The sequence below is a fragment of the Bos indicus genome, chromosome 16 (genome assembly GCF_029378745.1).
Source record: "Bos indicus isolate NIAB-ARS_2022 breed Sahiwal x Tharparkar chromosome 16, NIAB-ARS_B.indTharparkar_mat_pri_1.0, whole genome shotgun sequence".
NCBI lineage: Eukaryota > Metazoa > Chordata > Mammalia > Artiodactyla > Bovidae > Bos > Bos indicus.
In genome coordinates this window covers 779543-804185 of record NC_091775.1, presented here as the reverse complement: position 1 = coordinate 804185, position 24643 = coordinate 779543, and the positions used below count along the sequence as shown (strand labels likewise).

Below are 24643 nucleotides of genomic sequence, written 5' to 3'. Positions count from 1 at the left end.
GCCCTGAGGTCTGACAGCCCCAGCTCACACCCACTGGCCCCAAAGAGTTAAGGGCTCTTCAGCTTGGAGAAGAGAAGGACATGACTTTTGTAAATGATTTAAAGGTTTCCATGTAAGCAAGAGATTAGGTTTATTCTCTGGTGCTTCAGGAATGAGAATGATCCAGGTGAGTAAGTTCTAGGCAGGTAGCTTTTCATTTAATACAAGAAGAACCTTCAAACAGTACACAAGGTATCTGGAGGGAGAGGGGAGTTCCTGCTTATCCTCACTGCCACTTTTCTCCGCAACTCAGTTCCAGCTCTATGATGGGGTTGGTACTTCTATAGTCAAAGCCAAGAATCCTCAGTCACTAAGGAAAGCAATGCCACATAGCTCGGTGTGCTCAGGGCTATGTCTTTTTGATTGGGGTAGGGGGTTGGTCTCTTCTTAGCATTCTACAGGAACGGAGGAGTAGGAGGAATTCCAACTACAATTTCCTGTCTCTATTCTCTGCTTCTCTCCATATGTGCTCTGTAGCTCAGTCGTGTCCAACTCTTTGTGACTCCATGGACTGTAGCCTACCAGGCTCCACTGTCCATAGAATTTTCCAGGCAAGAACATTGGATTGGGTTGCCATTTCTTTCTCCAGGGGATCTTCTAGACCCAGGAATTGAACTTGCATCTCCTGCATTGGCAGGCTGATTCTTTACCCACTGTGCCACCTGGGAAGATGCTTCCCTCCACACTCCTATACAATAATTCCTAATAAACTTGAAATTGGTACCCAAGTGTCTACCACTCTAGAAACCTACAGACTTCTCTTCAACATCTCTTTTCCTAATTTATGTCCTATGCTACCTCTCTGCACATATACATACACACATTTACTTTTATCTCTCTTCAAAAAAACTGATCCCTATTCCCCTGATACAACAAGAGCATGACTATAGGGAACCTAATGAGTTCTGATCTAAGACATTTTGGTTTGTACAGAATATATCCAGAAGCCATGAACCTTGAGTAGCATCATCCACTTCAGTCTCCTCAATCATCACCCTGCCTCTCTGGGCAGAGAATTGAGTGCAGGCTTGATGTCTGAGTTCAATACCAAATGCTTCAGAAAATATGAAGAAAAACCCAGAAGTTCTCTAAAACATGGGCCTAATTCTAGCATTATGTTCAGAGCCCTAAGTAAGTTATCTCAAAAGAACTAGAGTGAACCAGATACTCCCCATGAGCAGGCCCTGTGGGACACAGGTGGGCATGTAATTCAGTAGACCCCTCTCAACAACATGCCCTCTGTCAAGGAAGCAGGAATCATGCCCTGTGTTTCATGACAGTGGGGAAGGATCATGCTGTGGTCTATTGGCTCTCAGCATCCTTCAGAGGACAGGTGCTCCCTTTTAAACTGCCCGAGTAAGCTGGATGACTTTACCAAGTTTTCTAAACCTCAGTGTTCCACCCTGAATAGGAGGAGGGCCCTGAGGTCCTGAGCAGTCTTTTGTTGGGAGGAAGTCTCCTCCCCCAGGGTCCATCCAGGGCCATCCAGGACCCCGTCCCAGCGTGCCTGCCTCCTGAGCATACCTGGAGTGGATGCCATCCACAAATGGTCCTCCTCGACCCTTCAGTTGGTCCACCTCTTGGCGCAATTTCTCAATCTCTTCAGACAGGCGGCCCTGTGCCAGGCAGACCCATAGTAGGGACAGCAGCAAGGGTAGGGAAGAAAGGGGATAAAAGGACAAGAGAACAGCAGAGTTGGGGAGAAGCAGAAGAATGCACTGCAAAGTCCAAACCCAGGGGCCCAAGGCCAAGACCACAGATGACACCAGAAGAGAAGAGGTCCAGCTGGAAAGTGAGTAGAAGAGTTGGCAGGGCAGGGCCAGAAGAGGGCTCTGTCTGGAAGGACTCGAGCAGAACAGGTCTGCTGAGCCCTCCCTGCCGACAAAGGCATGGCACATAAGGCCGGGTAGCAGAGGGGCCCGCACGAACTCCCAGGCCTCACAGACATTGCCGGGGCACACACAGTGGCAATCCTCCCCAGATCTCCAGAAAGCAAGAGCTTCACCAGGTTCGTGTGCTTGCATGCCCAGTTGCTTCAGTCATGTCCAACTCTTTGCAGCCTAGCAGGCTCCTCTGTCCATAGGGTTCTCCAGAGAAGAATCCTGGAGTGGGATGCCCTCCTCCAGGGGATCTTCCCCCAGGGACTGAACCCGTCTCTTATGTCCCCTGCATTGGCAGGTGGGTTCTTTACCACGAGCGCCACCTGGGAAGCCCCACCAAATCATTTTGTCAAGTCCTTCACTGGGCCCTGTCTCTCTGCTACCCACTCTCTGCCCTAAGCTTATGGCTCAGTTTCTTCTTTATAGGTGGGTGGTGATACATCCACTGTGACAGGCTTTAGTGAGGATTAGTGGGGTAACATGTGAACATGGACTAACAAACTGGCTAGCACAGTGCTGGGTTTGAGAGCAGCTACGTGAAACACAGGTGTGTTCTTTCCACACAGCAAGCTCAGCCCTCCCAGGCTGGCAGGGCTGGCCAGCAACTGGGTACCTTGTGATGGTGCTGCTCTTCAATCTGCCGCTGGGAGGTCTCCAGCTCTTGGATCAACGTGTTCTGGGGGAGATCAGCTGTGAGCCAAGAAGCCTCCCTCTCCCTGCCCTGACTCCAACTCCAGCTCTGGCCACGCCGTCCCCTCCCAGGACCATCTGCGCTCGGCCTGCTCTCCAGTTCAGCCGCTCCTTGCCCACCTGACCCCGAACCACCACCCCCCATCCCCTAGCTGCTCTTTCCCTTCTCTCCGGTCCACAGCCCACTGCTGCAGCCCCATCCCACCTGCTCGCGGGGCTCTCCCCACACCTTTGCCCTCCCCACCCCCCCATTTCCACCAGCTCTGTTCCTCCCAGTAACCTGACCACCAACAGCGGTCCGCAGCACCTTCTCCTCCAGGGCCACCATGCGCTCCCTGAGGTGGAGCTGCAGGCGCTCCTTCGCCTCGATCAGCAGCCGGTCCACTGTGTCTGACAGGCGCTTGTTGTGGGCTTCATTCATCCTCTCCCGCTGGCGCACCTGCAAATGCAGCCTGCCTCACAGCAGGTCCCCACGGCCCTCCCTCCACAGCCCCGGCCTCACAGGCCCCCACGGCCCTTCCTCCACATCCCCGGCATCACAGGCCCCCGTGGCCCTCCCTCCACAGCCCCACGGCCCTCCCTCTACAGCCCCAGCCTCACTGGTCCCCTGGGCCCTCCCTCTACAACCGCAGGGAAGCACAGTTCCTACTGTGGTTCTGCGCCCACCTGGCCACTTGCATCCTCTGGGGCCCCTCTCTGCAGTGCTCCTGCCCACGCCCCCAGCTCCTCCATGTGTCCCTCTCTGTCCTAGTTAGGTCCTTGTCCAGCTCCCAGTGTCCTCCTTTCCCTGTTCACAGACCATCCTGCGGTACCACCCTGGGGCAGAGAGGGGCACCAAAGAGTCCTGTCTGGTGTTCTCACCCGCGCCAGCTCTTGGTTCTTCTCCTCCAGCTGTCCCTCCAGCTGCCGGAGGTGCTCCTCAGTGTTGCCATGTCGCTCTTCAGCCTGGAGGTAGGAATGGGTCGGTGTAGCTTGTACATCATCCTTCTTCCTGCTCAGACCTTGCATCCCATGCTTCCCGGTGCCACCGGAGTCTTTGGGAATTAGGGCCTCAGGGAAAAGTGAAGCCAAGCTCTCCACCTACCACAGCGGAGCATTGTGTCCCCACCACTGCCATTCTTCCCACGTACCCCAACCCCTGCCGGATTCGCCCACCCACACCTCCTCCTTCCTGCTCAGGGCTAACCTTGCACTATCTCAGAGCTGGCAGCTCAAGAGACTGTAAATTCTCATGCCTCCAGAAAGAATGCCACTTGAAAGTATGAGCTACCATAAATCTCTGTGCCTCTAGATAGGAGCACGCACTCCAGCCAGAGTTCAAATCCTGGCTCCCTCCCGTCCCAGCTGTGTGATGTTGGGCAAGTTACTGAACCTCTATGAGCCTTTGTCTCCTCCACTGTGATAACAGTATCTATGCCTTTTGCAAGGACCAAAGGTCATAATCCATGGTAAACACTTAGGACTCAATGAGCACTCAACAAATACTAGCCACGGTGATTACTTTTGCTGTTAAACCAGCCCTGGTAGAGTGGTCTCCCCTTCTGTTCATGCATCGTCAAAGATGGGGACCTCACTGTCTCTTTTGACAAGGTATTCAATATTATTACACATCTTCTAGTCAGGAAATCCCTTCTAAAAGTCCTTCTACAATGACTTCCTGAACACATTAATCACTTCGGTCTAGCCCTTGTGGTCAGTTTTTGGAGTGATGAAACCTGACTGCTCAGCATCGCACACACAATATCTTCTGCTGGACTTTAAACTCTGTTCTTCATTCCTAGGGGATATTTCCTGAAAAGCTTAGAGATCACCAAGTTCAACCCCATCATTATAGAGATGATGACTTCATCACAGAGATAATGACAGAGACACTCAATTATGGAGGGAGTGACTTTTCCCAGGTCACAGAGCCAGTCAGTGGCAGAAGTAAATCTGGTCCTGCGTGTATGAGGCACAGCCAGGCTGGAGGCTCCATCTGCAGAGCTCCCAAGCTGCCACACTGGCACAATGGCCAGCCTCTCACCTCCAGAGGTCTAGGGTCTGATGCTTACTAAATATTGGTTTCCTTCTCTTCACTGCTTGAGGGGGTAGCTATGGTGATCCCACATGGGGCACCCCTGAAAAGTCTTTCCCACTGTAAACACTCCTAAATTCTCCTGATTAAGCCACCACATGTCCATGCATTTACACAGCTCTTCCAGACCTAGGATGTTTTTAGCCATACACCTCCATAAAGTTAATTATCCTTTGGGTAAAATTATATTCCCTTTCATTTGTGCAAAAGTTGCAGCCCTCAAACAGCCAGAGGTGGTCCCAAGATCTAGAATGCTTCAATCTGACAAAAAATGAAATGCTTAGCCTAAACTCCCAGCCCCTTCAGAGATGTATAAACTCTGATCATATCTCCTCTCAAATTTCACTTTTCCAGAAATCAAAGTCCTATTTTTTTCCACTTCAGATTCCCCCAAAGGGAAGTATTACTATTAATCACAATGGTATAAATAATAATAAAAATACTTTGCATTGACACAGTTTCTTCTACTTCTTAAAGTACTCTTACATTCACCCTCATGAGGCTCACATCCCTGTGGAGTGATAAGGGCAGGGGTTACTCTTCCATCTGACAGAGACAAGAAAGTGTGCTTCTTGGAGCCATGCAATGAGCAGCAGCTTCCTGGCCCCAGCTGATCATACCTCCCACTGTCTCCACCCACTGCCTGGCTCCAGGAGAGCTCAAGCAGCAGCAGTCAGAGGCAGATTCCCAGGCCGGTGTCCACTTGCCTTAGTGAGGGCCGCAACTCTTTGGGCCAGCTCAGCCTCCACCTCTGGCAGCGTCTCGGCTTTGCGCATCGTCTGCTGAAGTTTCTGCTCGGCTACCTCCAGTAGCTCCTGCAGATATCGGGCTTTCTCCTCACACTAGCAGAGTGAGGGGTGGGAAGGAGAGTCAAGAAGGAGCACTGAAGCGTCCCCTACCCCTAGCTTCAAGAGAGAGCAGGTGACAGGCCAGGGATCATCTTCATTCCAGGATACCCAAAGACACCTGACTTCCCTCTCCCAAGGTGGCCTGCTGTACTTCAGTGGCTCTTGGGCCACCAAGGGGAGGGTCAAGCATGATCATCAGGACCTCCAGGTTCGAGTACAATGCCCCCAAACCCCAAATGCAGGAGTTACCTGGCGATGCAAGGATTCCCTATTGGCCAGCTCGTTCTCCAGTTTGTCATTGAGGTCATGGATTGATGTAGCCTCACGCTGAGCAGCCAGGTAGCGCTTCTCCAGGGTGGTGATCCGCTCCTCCATGTCCTCCTTCTGGGCTAGAGCCTGAGCAGGAGAGGACAGGGTGCCAGAGAAGGGCATCAGCTTCTTCCTGCCCCCACTCTGTCTGTGCCTACGCACTAGAATGGCTGTGTCTCCGCCACACTCCCCTACCAGTTTCTGACCCTGACCCATCCCTTCCACCACTCCTCCCCACACCGGACCCCCTGAGCATTCAGTCTTACACTCCTCAGCCCTCACTTGGCCCTCCCTCAATACCCAGGACATCCAACAGCTGCCTTCCTAAGTGCCAAAGGCCCGGACCCAGAAAGACAGTGTCAGGCCCAGGCCCCTGCTCACTTCCCGGAGGTCCCTCTGGTGTTTGCTGCTCAGTTCCTCAGACTTGATGAGGTCCCGGCGGGCTGTGCCCAGGTCCTCCTCCAGTTCAGCCACAGTTGCTGTCAGGGTGACCAGTCGCTCCCGGGCCTGGCTCAACTCAAAGTTCTGCTTCTCCAGAAGCTCCTGTAGCTCCTCAACCTGGCCTGCGTCCTCCTCCAGAGACATGGAGCTCTCAGTTAGCTGTCAGGCACCCCCTCCCTGCCCTGCCCCGGGGAGAGGGGCAGAAGGACAGCACATCCAGAGCAGGCCACAGCTCTGCCCCAGCTCCAGAGCACATGTCCCAGGAACACCCTTCGTCCTCTGAGCTCTAGGACTTCACGCCAAACAACAATCAAACACCCTCACTCTCCTGTGTCTCTCTTGAAAAGCAATCATTTCTAGTTTTACCTGCTATTTCAGTCTCTTGTAACCTAGAGAGGGCCATGACTAGGGGAACAGAGGCTCAGAAAGAGAAGTGATCTCTTAGATAGATGGCTCCTAACAATTCAGTTACATGCTTACCAGTGTACATACTGGGCACTAAAAGAAAAACCTGCAGATTTCTTTGCAGATGGGGTAAGGGGAAGAAGGAAAGAGAGATGATAACCTTGGAGAAAGCTCCAAATTTAATTCAAGCAGTCGCTCTACTGCATGAAAGCTGGGCAGGGCCCACACCCCATCTGGGGTAAGACATGCCCCCTCTGTGCAGCTCCCCGTGACCCACCTTCCACAGGCCTTTTGGTCCCAGCTCCACAGTCCCCTCCTCTTCGGCCACTCCATCCCGAACCCCTGACCCCTGCTGTAGGGAAGACACCTTCAGGGAGTCAAAGAGAAGAGAACCTTTTAGACCTTCCAAATCCCCCACCTCCCAGAGAGAGATGCCTCATGTTAGCTAACAATCTCCAGCTAAGACAGGAGGGAAAAGTCTGATGAGGACCAGAGTTGGGAACAGGTGTAACCCAGCCATGGCTTCCAGATGAAAAGAGGGAAAGTAGCTTACCTGCTGGTGGGCACACGCCAGCTGTTCCTCCAAAGTGGTCACTCTCTCGAGGGCCGCCCGGAGCCGCTCTCGCACCTGCCCAAGGAAAGGGGAGATGGAGAAAGAAACAGGGATCCTCTGGACTTGAGCTGGAGAAGCCTGGGCTTGGTCTATCATCACTGAGCATGAGGCAAATAGAAAGACCTACCAAAAGGCAAATTTCTGAGACGGCACCTAATAGAAGGACCTGGAAATTGGACTAACGGTAGGAGTAAGCCAGTTAGGAAGCTAGAAGGCAGTTTTCCCTAAACAGAGGATACACAAATCTCAGAGAAGGGATGCATGGAGGCTCCAGGGAAGAGACTGGGGGTGGACTGGACTGTATTGTATTGTATCCATGGTTGCACTGGGGGTGGATGCAGGCTGTCGGCTAGCCTAGGTACCTTCTCATCCAGGGCCTTGTGGTGCTCAAACAGTGACTTGAGAGCCTTCAGCACCTCCACCTCACTGGAAACTCCTGATGGTGACTGAGCTTGACGCTTCACCACAGTCATCCTCAGTGACCGCTCATGGCGGGACACCAGGCACTCCAGATGTTCCAGAAGCAACTGGCAGAGAGAAGGCGAGGGTGCAAGGAAGGACTGTGAGCCTACGCCTCAGGGGCTATAAGCACGGTCCACACAAACACCCAGCAAGCCCGAGTCCTGCCGTGTGTACCACTGTTGGAATGCGGAGACACTCCCATGTGGGTGAATGGGCACTGCCCCAACTTCAGACCTGTCCCAGCCTCTCTCTCAAGACCCTGACTTTCCCATGATCCCCCAGCTAGAGGTGAAACACCTAGGACTGATGGTTGAACACACTGACTATCATCCCAGAAGACAAGGCAAGAGGAGGTGAGGATGGGGCTGGATGTGCTGGCCATGCCTGCTCCCTCGGTCATACTCCCCACCCCCCAAAGCACAAACACACACCAGGTCACCCCACTTACCCTCGTGTTATTCCGCTCTGCTTTCAGCTCTGATATCTCTTCCTCCCTCTCTAGAAGCTGCTCTCGACACATACTCAGCTCCCGGGTTAAGGTGGTAAATTCCTGTAAATCCCCAAGGCCCCTCAGTGCTTAAGGATCCACCACTTACACAGTATCCTGCATGCCCAAGTCCGTGAGTGGTGGGATCCTGTCACTTGTCCCTTACTTCCACCAACTGTCCCCAGAAAAATCCCTACCCATCTACATGTGCTTAGTCTCTCAGTTGTGTTTGACTCTGCGACCCCATGGACTGTAGCCCGCCAGGCTCCTCTGTCTATGGGGATTTTCCAGGCAGGAAAACTGGAGAGGGTTGCCACGCCCTCCTCCAGGGGATCTTCCCAAACCAGGGATCAAAACCAGGTCTCCCACATTGCAGGTGGATTCTTTCCTGCCTGAGCCACCAGGGAAGCCCAAGAATACTAGAGTGGGTAGCCTAGCCCTTCTCCAGGGCATCTTCCTGACCCAGGAATCGAACTGGGGTCTCCTGCATTGCCAGTGAATTCTTCACCAGCTGACCACAGGGAAGCCCTACCCATCCATACTATTAGCATATGTTTCTCCAGAGGGGAGAAGCATTCCACGTACATGCAAGGGAACACAGTTGGATATGACAGTGAGAAAGTCACCAAGTGTGCTCTGTGATTCCTTCCTCCTGCAGCCACCAATATAATCTGATTATGCTCCCCCCTCCCATTTTGCATTTGTTTCTCCAACAATCCAGTGACATTTCCCTGTAGAAGCGGGTGGAGGTGAGTTTCACTTCTGGTTTGCTGTTAGTAAGGTCCAAACAGAGATTGATGGATATTAAAGAAGGAAGAGAAGGGGGCTTTGAAGTGAGTGTTCTGGAGAGCTCTTTTCTACTCCCTTCCCAGAGTTTTGCAAGTTTCAGGTAGCAAAAAAAAAATGAGATGACTGAAGGGCCACCCTGCATAGAAACAAGAGTGTACAGATCTGCTGAATCAGCCATGTGGCTTCAGCTCTGGCTTCTAGGATCCCAGCTCACGCCATCCTGGGGCCTGATGCCAGGGCATTTGTCCTGGCTTTGCCGAATGCCCATGTATAAAGTATCCCTTTGAGGGGTCTTTTCCCACAATGATAGGCCCAGACACTCTGAGAGACATTTCCAGCCCACTCTCCTCCATGAGGCCAAGAACAGAGGGTGAGAGGCTGGCCCCAAAGACCCAGGCCTATCATATCTGTTTATACTTAGACATCAACTAATTCCAGAAAGGTGTTTAGTTAAGGGGTCCAAACTCTGTGGATGCTCAGGGTCTGGGAGTGACTGAATAGTGGCTACAGTCCCATCCCAACCTGCAGTCTCTCTCACACAGCACAGAATCACTACTGAAGGAAGAAATTCAAAGCAATCACCTTTCATCATTCCATATCAGGCCAAGGGGACAAGAGACACAGGGAAGAGACAAGGGACACAGAGAGATGCCAGAGCCTAAGAAGCCTCGGACGCGGACCCTGCTCATGATTCCTGCCTTTCTCTCAAAGCCACGGCAACAGCAGTCAAGCAGCTCCCATCCCGGAGGCCAGGCCTGGCCTCATGCAGCTTCGCTATCCAGCTCACACACGTGTGCATGCACACATTCTCCCACACACACACACACCTGAACACTTAACGGCATGCCCCCAGCCCCTAACTTGGCACTATCAGCTCTCCTACTTTATCCAGGCTCAGTCACTGCCTAGTCTTCCCACCGCAGTGTGCCTCCTACTTCCCTCCCCAGCTCTTACCATCTGACACACTGTTGCCAGGGTAATCTCCCAAAGCAATGTTGTCTTCACCATTAAATACCAACTTCTTATGCTGGTTCCAGCTTCTCTCTCACAGTTCCTTTCCAAACACCCTAAGACCCAGTTAACCTGAGTAACCTGCTGTTCTCAATCACTAGTAAAGTCCACACCTTTGCTCAGTGGGCTCCCTCTCCCTCCCTCCCAATCCTCTGCCAACACCTGATTTTTCAAAGTCCGTCGCAAAGGACACACTTCCTTGGGGTCTTCCTAGTGGAAGGCTTTTTCCTTCCACTGAAAACTGGAACAAAATTCTGGGAGTGCTGACCATGTACCAGCTCCTGGTTGGTCACTGGAGACACAGTAACAAGATAGACATAATCCCTGCCTTTGTGAAGCTCCCAGAGCAGAATTAAGATCAATTCTCAGCTCTGCCCATTTGTGATCTTGGGCAAAATGCCGAACCTCTTTAAACGTCTAATCCGAAAGATACAGTCGTCCCTCAAGGGCTGCCATGAGGATCAATGATCTGGCCCCTATTTTACTCATTGATATGATTTTAACAGTCCTCTGGAGCCCCTCTTCTATTCCTCCACACTCTTCCTGTCGTTTGGGTTCTTGTCTATTTCCTTTTTAGTGTATGAGCTCCCTAGAGGCAGGTGGTTCCTTCATCCCAGGGCTTGCTCAGGGCTCCAAACACAGTGGGCGTAGGATGGGCCCATCTCTCACCCCAGTTCCTCACCAGGGCTCCATATTCTCATCTAGAAAGCATCATAATACTCTGCCCTGCGGACACTTCTGAAGCCTGGGCAGGAACCTTGCCCGCTCTGGCCCTTCTCCCCACATGCAAGGGGCAGAGGAGCACTCCAGCTCCTCAGGGCTGCCTCCTCCTCCACCCCGGCAGCTCCTCTACCGGCAGGGCGGTCAGAAGCAATTCACCAGTCTCCTCAAGGTTGAATTTCATCCTTTGTATAATAGAGGTGATGGTGATAATAGCACCAAATTCACAGTTGTGAGAATTCTGTTAGGGAAACCCCATGCAAAGTGCTCAGCATACAGAAGATGCCATAAAGGGTGACTATAATCGCTACTAGTTGTGTTGACGGAGGAGAATAAGAGAGGTGTCACAATTCTGTCTATAATTGTCCATGGGATGCCTCTTGTTTCTCTCATCCATGCAAAGAGAGATGAACTAGATTGTCTCTAAAGCTGCTCCCATCTTCGCTCTCTGTGGTTCCCACCCACCACTTCCAAGAACAGACCCTGGTGAAGAGCAGCCAAGGGGAAGCGTCCTGCCCAGTACCGGCTGCCACCTGCTGGCTGCCTGGGCTCACTGCAGCTGGCCACTAAGGCGGGGCTTTCCTGCATCAAAGGCCATCCTTTTCTCCAGGTGAAGCCAGTTTCAGCCTGAGGCGCTTGGGAGAAACAGGGAAAGGTTTTATGAAACAAGGCAAAGGAGAGGAAATGCTCTGTGAGTTCCATCTGTTGAGATGCTCACAGATGCAGAGCTGAGGGCTCAGAAGGTGTGGCTCTGCTGGGCTGGGTGAGGGGAAGGGGAGGAGAGAGATGCTGACGGGCAGGCCTTACCTGGGGGAGGGCAGAGTTAAGGTGGCGCTGGAGCTGGTCTCGCTCATGCAGGGCATCCTGGAGCCGGCTCTGTGTCGCCAGCAAAGTCTCCTGACTCTCCCGAAGGGACTCTAGCAACTTCTCCCGCTCATCCAGCATGTTCACCATCAGCTGCTCAAAGTTGGCGTCAGCATCGGCTCCATGGGGAGGCCCCAGGGGGTCTCCCTCGTTGATTGTGGGCATCACTTCACACATGGTGGGGGTGGGCAGGGGACAGGGGAGTGGCTCACAGGGTTGGCACCTCCGGGGGTCTCAGTGAAAAGGTCTCACAGTGGGCAGTACCAGGTGAGTGAAGAGGTGGGCAGGGGCTTCTCCATGGCATCAGTTGGTCTCAGTCTGAAAGGGGCCTGGTGCCCAGAGTGCCCCTGTGAAACGGAGTGAGAGGGCCTGGTTTAAGCTCTCTGGGCTGGGGCTGGGTACCCTGTGTCCCCAGACAAGGAGGAAGCAGCCGAGTGTGGCCATGACAGGCGGAGCAAGTAGGGCTCAGAGAGGACCCTTCTCTTAGACTGAGCACTGCAGCCTGGCAGAGTCCCAGCTGGGTCCACTGACAACCATCGTTTCTGGAGGGCCGTGGTCTGTTGGAGAAGAGACTACTGTGAGAAGCAGCTGAGCAGAGAAGGGCAGAGGAGGAGGCATGGGTGAGGGCAGAGAACGCAGGAACCTGGAGCAGAATGTGGGGGCGTGGGGGAGGAGCTGGGCAGGCCCCTCCTCCGGGTTTTCTCACTCAGATGGTGCCTTCCTTAGTTCTCCCTAGAAATGCACATGCCTGCTGCTGCAGCTTCTGCTGCCAGCTTTCTCCACCCCCAGCTGTCAGAAGGGCAGCCGCAGTGGAGTGGCTCCCCGACCCACATGGCTTGCTGGCCAAATATAGAAATGATTCAGTAAGTGGCAAGGGAGCAGCCAGAAAGCCGCCAGAGTCCTCCCAAGTGGGGCGGTGCAAGTGGGAGGGGGAGAAACAGGGTCCCTACCCCACCATAGGTTTCTTCTCCACATTCAGGCCAGGGTGAGTACAGAAGGGGTTAAAGAGTTCTTAGTGGATATGAGTCCCATACAGAATAGACTGCTGGGGTCACAGGAAACAGGGACAGAGTAGCTTTTACCCTGACCCCTGGTACAACATGGCTACCTGGCAAGGCCCAGGCTGGACACTGGGGCAGGCAGAGAACCCTGATCTGCTCCATGCCCATCATTCAGGGAAGTCTCTGGATCAAGTCATCCCCTACTCCTGAACCCTGGCAGACAGCAGGCTTCCACTCTGAACTCATGAACTGCCTCCTATGGGCTGGAGCAGGGACTGAATGAAGTGAAGGATCGGTGACGGGGAGTGGGGAGGGTTACCCTCCTAGGGCAGGGCTTCCAAGGGGGGCTTCTGCTCATGTCTGGGAATCTTTTCCCTCCAAGTCATTGACCAATGCTAGCACTGTCAGAAGCCACCAGCTAGGGTGGTTAACACGTGCACAGCCTGGCAGGAACACCTTGAGTTTTGCACAGGGATGGCCAGCGGTCAGAGCAAAGGAAAGGGAACTGAGGAAGGCGGCCAACAGCTGGGGATCTCCACCTGCCATCAGCTTTTGGTATCCCTGCTCACTGCTGGAAGGCTACCACCTAATCAGTTTTCAGAGGAAGCTGTCTTCAAAGCTCCTGTTCTAGGACAGATGGGATGTGAAACAGCCAGCGCGGTGATAAGGACTCAGAGAAACCTCATAAATGGTGCTTTCCTTCCTTCCTTACCCCTTCTACATCTGGGAAACTCAGAGACAGCTTCTTGTCTACCCCTCTGGTGGCAGACTGGGAGAGTCAGGGAGAGGACAGGCAGCATCTGGACCCAGTGTGAAGTGAAAAGGCAGACACAGGAAGTCAGACACCCTGTGGCAGGGCTGAACCTAGCAGGAGAACCAAAAAAGGGCCAAGCCTCTACCTGAATTCACCCTCACCCTCCCCAGCCCCCAGGAATGGGGGACAGAAAAAGTGATGCAGGGGAGAAACATGGGCCCGGATGAGACAAAAGTCAGGGCACTAACTAGAGAACTCCCAAGTCCACAGCCACGGCCATTCCCAGAGGACCCAATAGTTCAGGCAGCATGTGGGTGTGCCCATATATGCACACAGATGCCCACATATGTATGTACACTGGCAGACAAAGGATTTGGAGCCTTAGGACATACACGTTCCCAGACACAGAAAATGGAAACAAAATCTGACCCAGGGAGCCCTTCTCCAAACTGGATAGCCACTGTAAAAGGTGGGATCCCACGAGGTGAAAAGTAGCACCCTGGTCTGCACCCTACGTTACCCCAATATCCCTGCTCCACAGAGTAGCTGGGAGCAGAGCAGACAGGAGGAGCTACTGCCCCAGTCCTGCCAGAGCAGTGGTCTCACTAATGCTAATGACAGCAATTGCTCGGACTCACTCACCCTCCTCACCTGAAACACTCCACTCTGAGATTTAAAGGCCACTGGCTTCCCTGGTGGCTCAGAGGGTAAAGCGTCTGTGTATAATGCAGGAGACCTGGGTTCGATCCCTGGGTTGGGAAGATCCCCTGGAGAAGGAAATGGCAACGCACTCCAGTACTCTTGCCTGGAAAATCCCATGGACTGAGAAGCCTGGTAGGCTATAGTCCATGGGGTCACAAAGAGTCGGACACGGCTGAGCGTCTAGTGGTTAGTGGCCCCACCATATCTCTCTAAGCTCATCAACAGCCAAGCCCCATCTCTTCCCACTCTCCTGCCCCCACCCGAAGAAGAAGTGTGAAGCCAAAGAGAAGGTCAGTCTGGGGAAGGGGCCCCTGTGGCAAAGGCTGTGCTTTGGAAAAGAGCACTGTGCTCAGGAGCACAGGGACTGAGTCCAGCAGAGCTCAGGCAGCCCACAGCATAACGCACAGGAAGGAGCCCAGAGCTAGGACTCTGGAGCCCTGAGCCGCAGTTCTGTCACAGACTAGCTGAGTGATCCTGGGTTTGTCTTGACTTACTGAGACCTCTGCTGTAAGACAGAACCACGACCCTTATTCAGTCCATCTCAGGGGGATGACACAATAGATAAAGAGCCTGGGAAAGCAGAAAGCATCCCATGATTGTAGGGGAATTTGAATTATGTTAGTAGTGGGCAAAGGTGGGCCTGTGGGTGGAGTTTTTAATGGTTCCTTCTAGGAAAGGGGTTGAGAAGTTCTCAGGAAGGGAACATAGGATCTCAGGCTGCCCACAGTGACGTGCTGGACATTTGGTCTGATTTGGCCTACCGAAATCCTCCCAGTCATCCTGGCAACTGAGAAGCTGACTTTGGTACCATCATCGCTTCCCCAGGCTCCTTCCAATCCAAGAGCCAGGTAGCCACTCCACTCCCCCTAGTGAAATGGCATCCCACAGAGCAGGCTGAAGATGCGCCCAGAGGTGCATGGCAGGTGGATGCCTCTGAGATGACTGTCCAGGACTTCCTACGGCTGCCCCCACAAACTTCACTAGTGTGGTGAGCAGACGGGGGCTCGAGAACAGCCCTATCAGGACAACTGGCTCTTTCTGGTTCCATCGCCACCTTTAAATAGTGCAGTTATCATCTCAACCTAGCAGAAGCCTCAACTCCTGCACAATTTCTAAGTAACACTCACAGATCAAAAGCTACCAGCCCCTAAAGCAGACATATATGAGGAGCTGTGGCGGTGAGGAGTGTTGGCAGGCTGTGACACAACAGAGGAGTGCCCCCAACCAAGCTGATGTGTGTGTGTGAAGAGGGAGGGTCAGATGAAAACCAGGCCTCTGAGCTTATGAATACAGGAGAGGCAGACTCTGAAACCTCTCTGGCTCCCTAATAATCACCCCCATCTTTTCCTAACAAACAGGAGGGATGGGCGCTTGGATGTGATGCTCTGGGTGACCACACACACATACACAGACTGGCTTCCCACCGCCCTACCAGATGGCAGGCCCCACCATGGTGAGACAGCTCAGCAAGGACAAAGCTATTGGCTTCCATAGAGACCCAAGGGCCAGGGCAAAGCTTCCAGGAGCTGTGCCCAAGTGTAAGTGGGCCAAGAGCCAGGCAAAAGGGGAGCTTCAAGGTGAGAGCCCCTTTACCTCAGAGTAAAGAGCTAAAAAAGGAAGGTCAGATACCACCCAATTGGAGGAAGAGTGAAGACCTGAGGAAATGGGGGAGAGTCATCTAGGAAAACAGTAACAATTATGAAAGCAGCTATGATTTATTCAGAATTTACCATGTGCTAGACATTGTGGCATCAGTTGACACATAGTAACTTTAATTCTCCAGTTCCTTGCAAAGAAGACACAATTCTTCTCATTTCACAGATTTGAGAATTGAGACAAGTCATGCAATCAAGTCTATGTGGCTAGTAATAAAAAGAGCTAGGATTCAATTCCAGTCTGTCTGACTCCAAAGAGGAGTAGAGGATGGAGGAGAGGGGAGTGGACACGACTCCTTCAGGCATCCTGTTTCTTCCAAGAAGCCAAGGCACTTGGGCCCCAGCCCCTTTCACCCTTATCCAGGAGACGGCAGCCTAAGGGTTCGCTTGCCTCAGCCCTCCTCCACCAACCCTCCTCTAGCCCGAGCGAAGGCCTCTGCACAGCGGGTACCATGGTCACGAGGCAGCCACGTCCCCACTGGAAGTGACCTGTCTACAGAGCCTCACCCACCACCTAAGCAAACCTCTCCCCCTACCTCTGGCTGGCTCTATACTGAGCTGTAAGGAGACTGCCTGAGTTTCCCGCACCACTCCATATTCCCTATTCCTACAGGAACTACAAAAGCAGACATTCTTCTGAGCCCTCAGCTTCCTCCCTCTGGGGCTTTCAGACACCATCCTCTCAGTGGAACGTAGTCCAGCTCCCCACCTCTCTTTCCCTCTCATGCAGAAGTCAATCCTCTCCCCTTGTTCCTCTTCTGATCCAGCTCAAAACCCCAAGAAGACTTGCCCCCACTCAGCCCCCTCTCCAAAGCCCCACCAAGCCCCCTTTCCCTGCTACTCCTTGTCTCTGCTCACCATCAAGCTCCCAGAATCCACCTATTGTTCACGAGCTTCTAGCACCTTATCCAGCCTGCCTTAGTCTCCTTTCCATATTAGTCTAAGGAACTTCTGATCACCCTTAAGCTCTTCTTAAGCACCACTTCCCCCACGGAACCTTTCTGATTCCCTCCACACATAAGATTGCCCCTTCTACTGACCCAGAACAGCTTTTTCTTCTATTTGTGGCACACCAACTCAACTGAAGACTCTTGAGTGAGAACCATGACCTAATTATCTTTGGACTCTCCAACACTTACCATGGGCCTGACATACACAGAGTTGAGTGGATACATGTGACAGAGTCATTCTAGGAAGTCCATCCCTGACCCACTTTAAAGAAGGGGAGTTCAAAATAGAAAAAACTTATCTTGCCCTCTAAAAAATTAAAACTTCTTTACAGCAAGATGGGGGCCATTCCTGCCTTAAAAGGCAGACTCTGGAGCAAGTTGATGGACTGGCTCCTCCACTAACCACTCATGTGACTCTGGAAAGATACCTAATCTCTCTGAGCCTTGGTTCTCCATCTGTGAAATGGGGATGATAATAATATTCACTTCAGATAGCAGATGTGAGAATTACTAGAGTTCAATAACATACACAAAGTGCTGACATCAGTGTCCATCAAACACGCAGTAAGTATTAATTCCTAGCATTTCAGGCTCCTGAAGCATCTTGAGGCTGAGCCCGCTCCAAATACAGTAAGAAAACTAAAAATCTGTATTAGCTAGAGGAAGCGTTCCCAGAGGAAAAAACTTTTGGAAAAGCTTTATTGATACTTTCTCACTGCTGGCCACAAATCCCTTCAAAAGCATCCAGTTCTCTGGGTCTCTAAAGGGCCAGCAATGAGACTTCCTCTCTCTGAGCTTCAGGTTCCCAAATCTGGGAAATAAAAGTCATAACATGTAACATGATCTAGTGATCTCACAGGTTGTCATGAGGGTCTAAGGAGTTAAGAGACATGAAACTGTTCTGAGAAGTATAAAATGCTACTCAAGCACAGGTTAGCACTGACTGCCAGCTTAAGACACTCAACTTCTGAATGCTGGCATAGTCAGCTGACACAGGAAGAGGCTGCTCTATCTGACAGGTTCCCCTGGGCCCATACCTGTGAAGCCCATCTCTCCAGCTGCTCCACAGGAATGAATTATAAGCCACCTCTTACTAAGACATGGCCTATCATTTGGGTAAGCAAAGAACTTGCTGTCCAAATCAGGACAGTGAATTCAGGCACCAGGAGTCAGATATAAAATGCCACTGCCCCAGGCATGTCGAACCACTTGGTCACTCTCACTGTCACCACCCAGGGGGGACTAACGGCAGAGGCTGGGGCGGAAAGGAGGCCTGCAGGTCTCTGTACATCTCCAAACTTCTAAAGTAACCACAGTTACAGCCACCACAGCTATCCATTTAAATTAAGCCAGGTGTTTGCAAACTGGGCTTTTTCATAGAGTATCTTCAGGGCAGCCTGGCATGAAAAAAAAAAAAAAAAAAAAAAGAGGAAAGAGGTAAGACAAATGCAAAGGGCTCTGAACTCTCTTTTCTTTTTTTAATCTCATCAACTCCAAATCTGTGAATTTTACTGGATTTCGGATTAAGGTTTCATTTGTATCAAAGGGTTCCGAGTCTAACGAGAGGTTAGAAGATCTCTGGTAAGTATTGTCTACAGAGACCTCTGCTAAAACACACATTCTCTCAAAGAGGCAGCACATCAGTGCAATAGAACAGGACCTGGGAAGGCTACACAGGACACACTGGGGGCCGCACCCTAAACGTCTAACGGTGGTGCTTTAGTTGCTCAATCATGTCTGACTCTTTGCGACCCCAAGGACAATAGCCCACCACACTTCTCTGTCCATGGGATTTCCCATGCAAGAATACTAGAGTGGGTTGCCATTTTCTTCTCCAGCGGATCTTCCTGACCCAGGGATTGAACTGGCATTCAATTCTTTGCACTGCAGTTGGATTCTTTACCGACTGGGTCACCAGGGAAACCCCAAATGTCTAATAGAGATAATTTATTTACAAAAGTTAAGATAGGCTGCACCACTGAACATAGCACCTGGCTTCGGCTGAATTTACATCATAAGTACAGCAACCCCAACCATCTTCTGCTAATCAGAGCCACTGATTAACGCATATATGTCCTCAGTCCACCCTGGTGGCTCAGTCAGTAAAGAAGTAGGGAGCTACCACATAGCAGAAAACAACTGTCCAGGGGTAACAAGGAACATCAGAAGGGAGTACTGTCAGATGCTGGGGTGTGAAAGATCCAGAGCACACAGAACTGCCCAGAGAAATGTAGGCACAATAAAAAGTATGCATTGCAGGTGGTCACGAAAGTGTGTGTGGGGTTGGGGGTATGTGCAGATACAAAATAGAATATGGTGGGGGGAGGCATGTGTATTCACACAACAGAGTGTGTAAGTGTAGTCATGAGAATTTGTGGTGTCCATGTATAATACTGAAAGAGATATGTGCTTGTGTGTATGTGTGTGTATATGAGTATGGTCGTGAGAATGGGGTCCTGAGTTCATGTGTATGAGAGAAGATGAGTGGGCATGTAAAATGGTGAGACTGTGTGGATGTGTGTGATCATGAGTATATGTCAGGGCTCATGACTGGTCATGAAAATACATGTGTGTGCAATCATGAGAATGCATCTGGGAGTCATGAAAGTATGTATGTTCATAAGAGCATACAGCTGCCGTGAGAGTTTTGCATGCGTGCATGATCGTGAAAGCATATCGCTGATCATGAGAGAGTATAAGTATATATGTGGTGTTGAACTTCAGTGAGAATGTATGAGAGGGAAAGGAGGGAAGGATGAGAATAATAATGAAGGAATAAAAATTGTACTTGTTCGTGTGCTCTGCCCCAAACAAGGACCAAAATTTTAGGGTACTCCACAACTGGCCTAGTGTGAGTTCAAGGCAAGGAACTAGGCTCAGCCCATCTTTCTACTTACCACGAACCATCAGAGCTTCACTGCCTAGCCTCCCAAGCCCAGGGCATCAGATATGGCAGCAGTCACCCACTAAGTCTTCCAGAATGCTCACTCCTGAAGGAAGAGCCCAGGCCAGACTCCTTGTCTGACCTTCCTCTTAGCAGCTATCCTCGAAGCCAAACATAGGAAAATCCTCTTCCACAGAGTGGTGAGCGAGGCTGCGTGGTGGTGGAGTGGGAAACGGCTGAGAGGTGATACCCCACGTCTGAGGTATGAGAAACCCCAGTAAGATGGTAGACACTGAGAGAGGGCATCAGAGGGCAGACAGACTGAAACCACAACCACAGACAACTAGCCAATCTAATCACATGGACCACATCCTTGTCTAACTCACTGAAACTAAACCATGCCATATAGGGCCACCCAAGACAGGCAGGTCATGGTGGAGAGTTCTGACAAAATGCGGTCCGCTGGAGAAGGGAATTGCAAACCACTTCAGGATTCTTGCCTTAAGAACCCCATGAACAGTATGAAAAGGCAAAATGATAGAATACTGAAAGAAGAACTCCCCAGGTCGGTAGGTGCCCAATATGCTACTGGAGATCAGTGGTGAAATAACTCCAGAAAGAATGAAGGGATAGAGCCAAAGCAAAAACAATACCCAGTTGTGGATGTGACTGGTGATAGAAGCAAGGTCCAATGCTATAAAGAGCAACATTGCATAGGAACCTGGAATGCTAGGTCCACGAATCAAAGCAAATTGGAAGTGGTCAAACAGGAGATGGCAAGAGTGGATGTTGACATTTTAGGAATCAAAGAACTAAAATGGACTGGAATGGCTGAATTTAACTCAGATGATCATTATATCTACTACTGTGGGCAAGACTCCCTTAGAAGAAATGGAGTAGCCATCATAGTCAACAGAAGAGTCCAAAAAGCAGTACTTGGATGCAATCTCAAAAACGACAGAATGATCTCTGTTCATTTCCAAGGCAAACCATTCAATATCATGGTAATCCAAGTCTATGCCCCAACCAGTAAGGCTGAAAGAGCTGAAGTCGAATGGTTCTATGAAGACCTACAAGACCTTTTAAAACTAACACCCCGAAAAGATGTCCTTTTCATTACAGGGGACTGGAATGCAAAAGTAGGAAGTCAAGAAACACCTGGAGTAACAGGCATATTTGGCCTTGGAGTATAGAATGAAGCAGGGCAAAGGCTAATAGAGTTTTGCCAAGAGAACGCGCTGGTCATAGCAAACACCCTCTTCTAACAACACAAGAGAAGACTCTACACATGGACATCACCAGATGGCCAACACTGAAATCAGACTGATTATATTCTTTGAAGCCAAAGATGAAGTCAGCAAAAACAAGACCGGGAGCTGACTGTGGCTCAGATCATGAACTCCTTATTGCCAAATTCAGACTTAAATTGAAGAAAGTAGGGAAAACCACTAGACCATTCAGGATGATCCAAACCAAATATGACCTAAATCAAATCCCTTACAATTATACAGTGGAAGTGAGAAATAGATTTAAGGGACTAGATCTAATAGAGTGCCTGATGAACTATGGACAGAGGTTCGTGACATTGTACAGGAGACAGGGATCAAGACCATCCCCATAGAAAAGAAATGCAAAAAAGCAAAATGGCTGTCTGAGGAGGCCTTACAAATAGCTGTGAAAAGAAGAGAAGTGAAAAGCAAAGGAGAAAAGGAAAGATACCCATTTGAATGCAGAGTTCCAAAGAATTGCAAGAAGAGACAAGAAAGCCTTCCTCAGTGATCAGTGCAAAGAAATAGATAAAAACAATAGAATGAGAAAGACTAGAGATCTTTTCATGAAAATTAGAGATACCAAGGGAATATTTCATGCAAAGACGGGCTCATTAAAGGATAGAAATGGTATGGACCTAAAGGAAGCAGAAGATATTAAGAAGAGGTGGCAAGAATACACAGAAGAACTGTACAAAAAAGATCTTCATGACCCAGATAATCATGATGGTGTGATCACTCACCTAGAGACAGACATCCTGGAATACGATATCAAGTGGGCCTTAGGAAGCATCACTATGAACAAAGCTAGTGGAGGTGATGGAATTCCAGTTGAGTTATTTCAAATCTTTAAAGATGATTCTGTGAAAATGCTGCTCTCAATATGTCAGCAAATTTGGAAAACTCAGCAGTGGCCACAGGACTGGAAAAGGTCAGTTTTCATTCCAATCCCAAACAAAGGCAATGCCAAAGAATGCTCAAACTACAGCACAATTGCACTCATCTCACACGCTAGTAAAGTAACGCTCAAAATTCTCCAAGCCAGGCTTCAGCAATACATGAACCATGAACTTCCAGATGTTCAAGCTGGTTTTAGAAAAGGCAGAGGAACCAGAGATCAAATTGCCAACATTCACTGGATCATCAAAAAAGCAAGAGAGTTCCAGAAAAACATCTATTTCTGCTTTACTGACTATGTCAAAACCTTTGACTGTGTGGATCACAACAAACTGTGGAAAATTCTTAAAGAGATGGGAATACCAGGCACCTGACTTGCCTCTTGAGAAATCTGTATGCAGATCAGGAAGCAACAGTTAGAACTGGACATGGAACAACAGATTGGTTCCAAATAGGAAATGGAGTATGTCAAGGCTGTATATTGTCACCCTGCTTATTTAACTTATATGCAGAGTACATCATGAGAAACGTTGCGCTGGATGAAGCACAAGCTGGAATCAAGATTGCCGGGAGAAATATCAATAACCTCAGATATGCAGATGACAACACCCTATGGCAGAAAGTGAGGAAGAACTAAAGGGCCTCTTGATGAAGGTGAAAGAAGAGTGAAGAAGTTGGCTTAAAGCTCAACATTCAGAACTAAGATTATGGCATCTGGTCCCATCACTTCATATCAAATAGATGTGGAAATAATGAGAGACTTTATTTTCTTGGGCTCCAAAATCACTGCAGATAGTGACTTCAGCCATGAAACTAAGACACTTGCTCCTTGGAAGGAAAGTTATGACCAACTTAGACAGCATATTAAAAAGCAGAGACACTACTTTGCCAACAAAGGTCCGTCTAGTCAAGGCTATGGTTTTTCCAGCGGATGTATGGATGTGAGAGTTGGACTGTGAAGAAAGCTGAGCACCGAAGAATTGATGCTTTTGAACTGTGGTGTTGGAGAAGACTCTTGAGAGTCTCTTGGACTGCAAGGAGATCCAACCAGTCCATCCTAAAGGAGATCAGTCCTGAGTGTTCATTGGAAGGACTGATGTTGAAGCTGAAACTCCGATACTTTGGCCACCTAATGCAAAGAGCTGACACATTGGAAAAGACCCTGATGCTGACTGAAGGCAGGAGGAGGAGGGGATGACAGAAGTTGAGATGGTTGGATGGCATCACTGACTCAGTGGATATGAGTTTGGGTAACTCCGGGATTTGGTGATGGACAGGGAGGCCTGGTGTGCTTCGGTCCATGGGGTCGCAAAGAGTCGGACACAACTGAGCGACTGAACTGAACCGAACTGAAGACTCTCTATCATCCAGTGCCCATGCCTACCTCCACTCCTGCCCCCACTTGGAATTGTAGGTTCTTATTTGAAAGGTTCTCTCAGGCCATGCAGGTCAATCTCCCATGCTGGAAGTGAGTTCCTCCCAAAATATCCCTGACAGGTCAGTCTTTCTTTGATTATCCTTCAGGAATACAGAGCTCACTACTAAATGAGGAAGCCCTCATTGTCTTAAGGAAGTTTTTTCTTAAACTGAATGGAAACCTATCTCTCCTTTAAAATGAAAGTTATCTATCAAAGGACAGTGGCTATGAAGTCACATCAGACATGCATTTATGAGAATAAATTTATCAGAATAAATAAAACTACACTGGCTGGGCAAAGTGAGCAATTGTTGTTTAGCTGCTAAGTCATGTCATACTTTTGCAACCCCATGGACTGTAGCCTTCTAGGCTCCTTTGTCCATGGGATTTCACAGAAAAGACTACTGAGCCACCAGGGAAGCCCAAGTGAGTGACAGAGGTCTCTTTGCAAACCAGCTATTTTCATCAGAGACTTAGCAACAAAATTATACTTGTAACTAAGTATTCTTTTAAATCACTGTATACATTATACATTTTTATAATTACTATATAATGTATACTGTATCTGTATATTAGTATTATTATTCAGAGATATAAACCTAAACCACCTACCATGCTTTATGGGAGATTTAGGAATTTTCCCTTTACTGACTATAGAATCTAATTCCTCCACTAATGTAACACCACTGTATTGGGTGCCCAGAGAATCTTCTGCTCCTGGTTAAAAATATCTAGTTGCAAGGCTTCACTGAACCCAGGGGATCTGCAGATAGACCTCTTTAATTCAATCCAATGATTACTATGAGTAGATTTCTTATTCTGCAGTAGATTACTTTTTGTTATGGATACAAAAGGCAAATAAGATACAATCTAAACCCTTAAGAAATTCACAGCCTACTTGGAAGAAAGGAAAACATATGGAGTAGCATGTAATCAAGTATTCAGTCTCCAGCACATCCTGGGCTTCAGCACTGAGCACCACCTGCAGTGACCGAGTTCACCAGTGATGGTTTCTCCCTCAGCTCTTTGGGCAGGAGACAACCCCAGCCAAGGCCTCTAGACCCCTGACTGACATGCAAGATGCTTCTCTGGACTAGAACTGACTTCACCTGGGGGAACAGAAGGTGCTTGAGGGAGGTGGGGCCACAGCTCCCAACGCTCTCTGAAAGCAGAGCCACAAGCTGGGCAGCCATCATGCTTCTTGTGTGAGTGGTGAACCAGCAGCCCAGATCCTCAGGCTCTGCCAGCCCTGGAGTTTCATACGAAGCTGGCTTAGAGCTCCTTCCCTCAATGCTATTTCCCCATGACATTCTCAGTTTCCACAGGCCCCTCCCAGTTCAGCAAATTCCTCTAGAAGGACCCCTTCTCAGAGTCCACCCAGCATCAGCACCCCTCTGAGTACTCTTTACTCTGGTGGCCATCTCAAGTGCAACGCTTCTGGGAGCCAGCACCGCATGTCCCCCAGAGCTAATTATACTTAGTG

The 24643-nt window shown here is 50.0% G+C and overlaps 1 protein-coding gene across 26 annotated transcripts in view; it reads right to left on the bottom strand.

Moving 5' to 3' along the window:
* PPFIA4 (PTPRF interacting protein alpha 4) overlaps nucleotides 1-24643 on the bottom strand; it is a 55521-nt gene that overhangs the window by 25600 nt on the left and 5278 nt on the right. For 6 of the 26 annotated variants that reach the window (XR_011560687.1, XR_011560686.1, XM_070767692.1 and 3 more), the window contains exons 2-12: nucleotides 8210-8311; nucleotides 7662-7826; nucleotides 7240-7314; nucleotides 6964-7053; nucleotides 6222-6413; nucleotides 5781-5927; nucleotides 5391-5525; nucleotides 3471-3554; nucleotides 2890-3048; nucleotides 2533-2595; nucleotides 1564-1655 (exon numbers count right to left, since the gene is read on the bottom strand). Coding sequence is in view for 24 of the 26 variants with exons in the window: in XM_070767692.1 (XP_070623793.1) it covers nucleotides 1564-1655; nucleotides 2533-2595; nucleotides 2890-3048; nucleotides 3471-3554; nucleotides 5391-5525; nucleotides 5781-5927; nucleotides 6222-6413; nucleotides 6964-7053; nucleotides 7240-7314; nucleotides 7662-7826; nucleotides 8210-8311 (1304 nt within the window). In the remaining 2 variants the exon portion in view is untranslated. Of the gene's footprint in view, nucleotides 1-1563; nucleotides 1656-2532; nucleotides 2596-2889; nucleotides 3049-3470; nucleotides 3555-5390; nucleotides 5526-5780; nucleotides 5928-6221; nucleotides 6414-6963; nucleotides 7054-7239; nucleotides 7315-7661; nucleotides 7827-8209; nucleotides 8312-11250; nucleotides 11404-11575; nucleotides 12190-24643 lie in introns of those variants that run through there. The other 20 variants (XM_070767701.1, XM_070767709.1, XM_070767710.1 and 17 more) reach the window with 8 other exon arrangements.